Source organism: Colletotrichum tamarilloi (assembly GCF_030869305.1).
Source record: "Colletotrichum tamarilloi strain Tom-12 chromosome Unknown Scaffold_331.1, whole genome shotgun sequence".
NCBI lineage: Eukaryota > Fungi > Ascomycota > Sordariomycetes > Glomerellales > Glomerellaceae > Colletotrichum > Colletotrichum tamarilloi.
This window is the reverse complement of record NW_026849714.1, coordinates 1-6,235: the sequence shown is the minus strand read 5'-3', so window position 1 is coordinate 6,235 and position 6,235 is coordinate 1. Positions and strand designations below refer to the sequence as shown.

Below are 6,235 nucleotides of genomic sequence, written 5' to 3'. Positions count from 1 at the left end.
TTCAAACCAGCCGTCGACCCATGCGCCAACCCATAAATCAGCCGATGACAGTACCCATACTGCAGTTGTTGAGTCGAATCACGAACAAATTCACAACGTCGGTGTTACAGTCCCGGTATCGCAATGCATTACCGCTGCAGGGTCTGATAGCCGTGTCGCAAGCAACCTCGCTGACATCCGTGATGAAGCTGCGATTAGCGGTCGCAAGCGAAGTCACGGCCAAGCCTTCCCAAACGCAGACCACGATCACGATATTGCTAAGGAGATCGACCACGATTTTTTGTACCCACCCGTAGAAGGTGTGTCATTTTGAATTGCATGGCGCGTCAGTCTCTAACATTACGCAGGGCCCATGGGTGGACTCGTCTATAAATTGGAGCCTATGGACGGCATAAAAATCATTGCGAACGGCGACATAGACATTTTTTTGACCATGCCATTTAGTAGTGCAGCCCCATTTGTCACTGTGAGGATCTCGGCCGGCGTTGCGAGAGATCTGATCACCAAGCGGCCAAACATTATGTATACAATTTCTGACCCATCATAGTCTACGTAGCTTTCCGCACGATTCCAATTTTGCACTTTCCAAAACAGGTGTATTTAAGATCCTTTCCTGGTAGTAGAATCACAGCGCGTCTCGTATTTTGAGCAGAATCCTTTGCCACAAACATCTCCACTTCTTGGTTCTGCGCATTAAAGGTACGCAGTTGCCCATTTGAGGAAACTACATCCAATACGATGGCAACGACATCTTCTCCTGTTGCGTCGATGTCTTGGTTTTGAAGTTCGCACCATTCGGGCGGCTGGCAGGGGCTCCCGACCTGATTGAAACTGATAAGCAGCAAGGAGAATTGCTCTTCTTCGGTACTTACCTCTTTCTCGCATAATGTGACGATATTCTCAAGTGAGGTGTTGACATGGAGGGAGATTTCGCGTCTCATGGTACACTAGACCCAACTCGAAATTTGCGGAATGGATGACAGGGGTGCGATGTGAGTATTGAGGGATGTGAGATGTAGAAATTTACCAGACCGCCGAAAGTGGTTTTGAAGGAGAGAAAACATGCTCCAAAAGTGAATCCCCTATGTGGTAAGGCACGCCTGAAGGTGGATGTGGAGCTTTGGGCTTGAAACGCCCGGAAAGGGAAAGTGAAAGGAAAGTAAAGGAAACGGGGAGGAAGAGGAAAGCGGAAAGGAAAAGGGAAAGGGAAAGGGAAAGGGAAAGGGAAAGGGAAAGGGAAAGGGAAAGGGAAAGGGAAAGGGAAAGGGAAAGGGAAAGGGAAAGGGAAAGGGAAAGGGAAAGGGAAAGGGAAAAGGAAAGAAATCAAAAGTGTCTATAAAATACAATCGTGCCTGTTACAGAAGCGTTCCTGAGTCTGCAACTGTTTTATCTTGATATATTATACTCAGAAATGGCTTTCTTTGAAGCAGACCGAACACACGAGATCAGGAAAAATCTCTACACCACAATCTATGAAGATGATCGCGAAGGTCATACCAACTCATTTTGGGCATTCGAGTGTCGACAGATGTTTCCAGAGAGGCAAGGATTCTTCGTCGGCCAGGAAATCTATCCGGATTATTCAAATCTGAAAATTGACAGGGTTGTGTCGGAATTGACGCCTCATGGTCGGCTGCGCAAAGTGGTGACAGGGGAGGACAAGAAGCTAGGGGTTGGCCCAGCAGACATCGCACAAGCGGAAAATGATGTCGAGACAAAAGCATTGCTGGCTATGAACAAAGATCGCACCAACGCTGTTTACTGTCAAACTACCAGAGCAACGACGTTCCGAACCTGGATTATCCGAAAGCCGACATGTCGACTCGAACCACTCTTCGGTGCTGATACACGAGGGGACCCTCACCAGTACATTGACATTTGTACATCCTTTGGACAATACCAATGGCACAGACTCGGAAGTCTTGTCAAAAACGAGCCAGAGCTTGATCTAAGCCATTTCGAGTTCCAGTTCGATCTGAAGGCGAATTTCGAGTGGGACCGGAAGCATGAAAAGATGCAATTGGCGTTGGAAGAGAAGCACTCGGAAGACATGGCAGCTCTACTTCTGCAACAAGAGGAATTCAATGCGGCATCTATCCCACAAGCTGCAGAGGATCTCGAGCTGCCATCGGCGATGCAGGCTGATAATGAAGGTTTCGAGGAGGAAACCAGCGAAATGTCCGAAACGCCAACTTTTGGACAAGAACAAGCCGATGACAGCTACCATGGTCAAAGCTCCCAGACTCAAGCTCAAGCCTCAAGCAGTCTCACGATTTACAACGAGGTCCAACTTTCCGTCGAAAGGGGAAAGAAAGGGACTTACATCGTTTTCAATCACGAAGGAAGGTCGTTCAGAACGAAAAGGGATCAGTGGACGAGTGCTCGCGACGAAAGCAACCGACAGTGTTACCAATGGTACAGTAACAGTTTCAAGCTATTCTTCAGAGCTTATCAGTGGCCATGACCTTGATAGTTACTTCTAGGGGCGCATGTCTCAGTCGCATTTCTGTCTTTTCCTTCCATTTCCTGAGTTTCGATGGGGCGTGGACGAGGCAAAGAGGCCGAGATTCAACACTCGGGTCTCCATGGTTACATGATATCGCTACGGGGCCGATACCCCCGAGCAACAATTCTATCTGTCATCTCTTATAGCTCCTACTATTATGTTATCAGCAGGCACATTGGGCTGGTCAGCTAAACCAATACACCGTTATATTCCATGAAATGCTCGATGACCCCAGTATAACATCTCTTTTTCTCTCCAAAACTGATCCCTTTGGAAATTCCGGACCAGGTGCGATGAAAACTCAAAACTTTCGCATGCGCTTCCGCTTCAGCAGCGACGTTGCTCGTCGTCCCCATTACTGCTCTTTCGAAGCAATCTTTACAGCGCGTTTCATGCAGCAAAGCGATACAGTCTCCAAGATCCTGAAGATTACCAGACCGGTCTGAAACTTCCCTTGCCGAATCGATGAATCCTCTTACGGCCTAGGACAGGGCCGGTCATGGTGTCGTACTTCGCACACCGCTTAATCAGCACGAAATCGAGATCGCGAAGCTCAGGCCTGGATCGACGTATTCATTCTGGTTTCATTAGATCGGTCGTCTTCGGCGGCGACGAGGCGGAAAATTTGCGGCAATTCGTCTCAATTATCAATCGGGCGGGCGGGCGGCCATCCGGTAAGGTAGTCGGCCGATACGACGGCGGGTGGGGAAGAAAGTATGTGCAATGTCGACACGAGCGCCCACTACGGTGAGTCGGCGTGGTTTGTGGACAACATAGGCTGTGGTGAAGGTCGGGCGAAGAAGGAGAAAGCGTTTGTTGAATTGCAAACTGTGCTTTGCGTGAGTGGTGAGAAGTGGGATCCCGGGTTCGAGTAGAATGCCAAGATCGGCAACAATGGACGAGGCGGGTCTAGGCGCCGACGTCCGCGCCCATTAGGCGCCGTGCCCCAGTTCAATACGAAGTCTCATGTACCCATGAAAGCGTGCTACTTGAACGATACTCATCCCCTTAGCCTACTGTATTTGAGGGACAACACAGTCTTTCGCTTGAGGAGTTGATATTTCGACCCTCCCCAGCAAGTTCGCACACGTTGAAAAGCCAGTGCAGAATTTCAGCGATCCGGCAGGGTGGCAGCACCGTGTAGAGCAAATTATAGAATTATAGCAACCGAAGGCCGATCGTTTGAGCAAACCTTCGCCGCGGTTGCGTCTACATCGCTAACGCCCGCCACCCTCCATGTCGATGACCTGGTCAACATTTATTCAAAAATGTGCATCTCGCATCATTACCGAATGCTGGCTTTCTTTTCCCCCTCGCTTGCCTGCTAGTCGACACCGAATCTACTGCCGTTTCCCTTCCACACACTATTGGTGGCGGGAACGTGTTTGGTGTAGTCTAGCGACCGGAGAGCATGGGTTATGCTCATTATCAACCCTTCTATGGCCGATCTTGCAATTCGCCGACAACCCGCCGACAACCCGCCCGATGTTACTCCAACTCCATTGTGAGGATCATTCCACTTCCGTTGAGGATGCCTGTCTTTTGGTCGATAAGTCGTACGTGGATGTCTGCCTCTCGGGCTTAGACAGAGGAAATGATACGTCTGTGAAACGATCAGACCCGAACAGTAAGACCAAAGCTGTGGAGGATCTCGGTGGACTCTCAAACCGACAAGACCACGCAACACCTCGTCTACTTCTCGTTTCTCCCAAGGTAGTTCGCCGTGGCTTTTCGAGACAGTGGCCAAGAAACACAGAACGGATAGTGCATCACTTCTTAGACTCCGAGACGAGGAAATGGCTACTGTCATCACAGAGCAGTCTGAGAAAGTCGTAGTACTCCATAGTGATCACAGAAATCGGGTGCCGGCAACCCGGCCACCTATACGCTTGGTCCAAATCGCCGAGCCTTCGTCAGCCGGCCTTTACATCGTTTGCCGCTAGGAGCTTCAGGGTACCGCTGTGGCTGAAGTGGACAAGTTCATGCCGACAAAGGCCACGGCTTGATGAGAAGTGCGATGAATTGGAAAAGACAAGCGCTTTCCCTACAGTGTTTACACCATATAGGTTTCACGCCATCGCCGAACTCCACAAGGTAGTTTGCTCGCAGACTTGTCTAATGGCCAGCAGCCAAACATGGTATTAATACTGGCCTTTGACGGCCGTCTAGGCTTGATGATTCTCCCGCATCTTCCCTCAAGCCCGGGTCACCGCAAACCATCCTCTTTCACACCAACCGATGTCCACGCAATATTTTGGCAGTCTTCATCTGCCCTGAGGTATCTCCACAACAAGAAGGCTCACCATAACGACATTGAGCCGGCAAACATCACCTATTCGCCTTCCCGCGGTGTCACGTTGATAAATTTCGGGCTAGCCACAAACGCTGATGAACAGATGATGACGGGAGGTACTCCATGGTATGTCCCGCCTGACCTAATAACGAAACGGCATCGAGACGCGCTTGGGGGATATATGGGCACTAGGGGTCACTATGCTCTTCGTATTAGGACGATTACCCCTTCCGGAGAAAACGACGAAAGGTTGGCTCATCCGCGCTGTGGTAGAACAAAGGAGGTGATGCTCGGGGACAGACGATAGCATGGCTCAAAATTATCGACGAAGCAGAAAGACGCTGCATCATGACGACCTTATCGAGAGACCCGTGTCTCGGATGTTACAGCCGGAGCGAAGTCTGCGAATTCGGTCCAAGCCGATTGTCGACGCGTTCCAAGTGCCACCGAGAGGATTGTTGCAATACACCTAGTTGTCTAACACTCACTGAATTCGAATTCATCACACTTGTCAAAATTCTTCCCTCGCGGACAAAAGAGTAATGTGAAATCAAACAAAAGTAGGCATATCAGAGAGAAGATGTCCTGGTTATCAGGCCCCTCCGTCCATCCATCCATGAGACTCACCAAAGATGCGTTGGCCAGTTGTTCACCCATTGCCCGGGTAAGTCAAAGACTGGCTGTCTCTTAGCTCATCTCAACGTCCCGACCATGGAAAACTAGGCACCTGCACTCAATCAGAGCTTTTAGCTCAGAAAGATCGAAATAGAATCGAATACAATGGTCAATCTAGTAGCTGACCATCTATGTGAGTCTGCTGGGATTAGGTGGAACTCCTTTCACTCGTCCTACGGTTTTATTGGCCCAGGACTGAGGGCATAAACACTTCGGAGCAACCACTCAAGGGAGTGTTGAAGCCATCGTACTGTACCGTATGCCATTGCCGTTCTAGTCTGGGTCTACTTTCCGAGATGATTTTGCCAGTATTCCCAGTATTTCCCGCCCTTCAACGCCAAGAGTTCATCATGACTGCCTCTCTGTAGGATGGATCCTTTCTTTCCGAGGACGATAATCTCCTCTGCACCCATGATTGAGGAAAATCGGTGCCTGTTGTTGTTAGGGTGAGACGGACTACTATGGAGCGTAAGGTCGCTTACTCCGTAAAGAGCACAGTCATTTCTCCAAATTCTTCCGAAAAACTTTTCTTGATGAGGCTTTCAGTGATTGCATCCTGAAAGCTGGTACCTTCATCCACCAAAACAAGTCTTGGCCTTCGTAGTAACAGCCGCGCAATTGACAACCGCTGGCCCTGCCCTCCAGAGAAGTTCCTAGACAAGTCAGCTTGCACCATACCGCTGGCATGTGATTCATACCTTCCATCAACCCCGCAAGGGGTTTCATAGCCCATCTCTCGTCTGGAAATGTCATCGTGTATA

The 6,235-nt window shown here is 49.7% G+C and overlaps 2 protein-coding genes across 2 annotated transcripts; both read left to right on the top strand.

Moving 5' to 3' along the window:
* Positions 1-1,411: 1,411 nt before the first annotated feature.
* Positions 1,412-2,464, top strand: CTAM01_17069 (uncharacterized protein; the record flags this gene model as incomplete). The annotated part of the gene is made up of 1 exon (XM_060533060.1): positions 1,412-2,464. One exon carries the CDS (start codon positions 1,412-1,414, stop codon positions 2,462-2,464), a length of 1,053 nt encoding a protein of 350 aa, XP_060372363.1.
* A 2,216-nt stretch (positions 2,465-4,680) lies between these two features.
* Positions 4,681-5,106, top strand: CTAM01_17068 (MAP kinase kinase skh1/pek1; the record flags this gene model as incomplete). The annotated part of the gene is made up of 1 exon (XM_060533059.1): positions 4,681-5,106. The coding sequence occupies one exon, from the start codon at positions 4,681-4,683 to the stop codon at positions 5,104-5,106; it is 426 nt and encodes a 141-aa protein (XP_060372362.1).
* Positions 5,107-6,235: the final 1,129 nt, after the last annotated feature.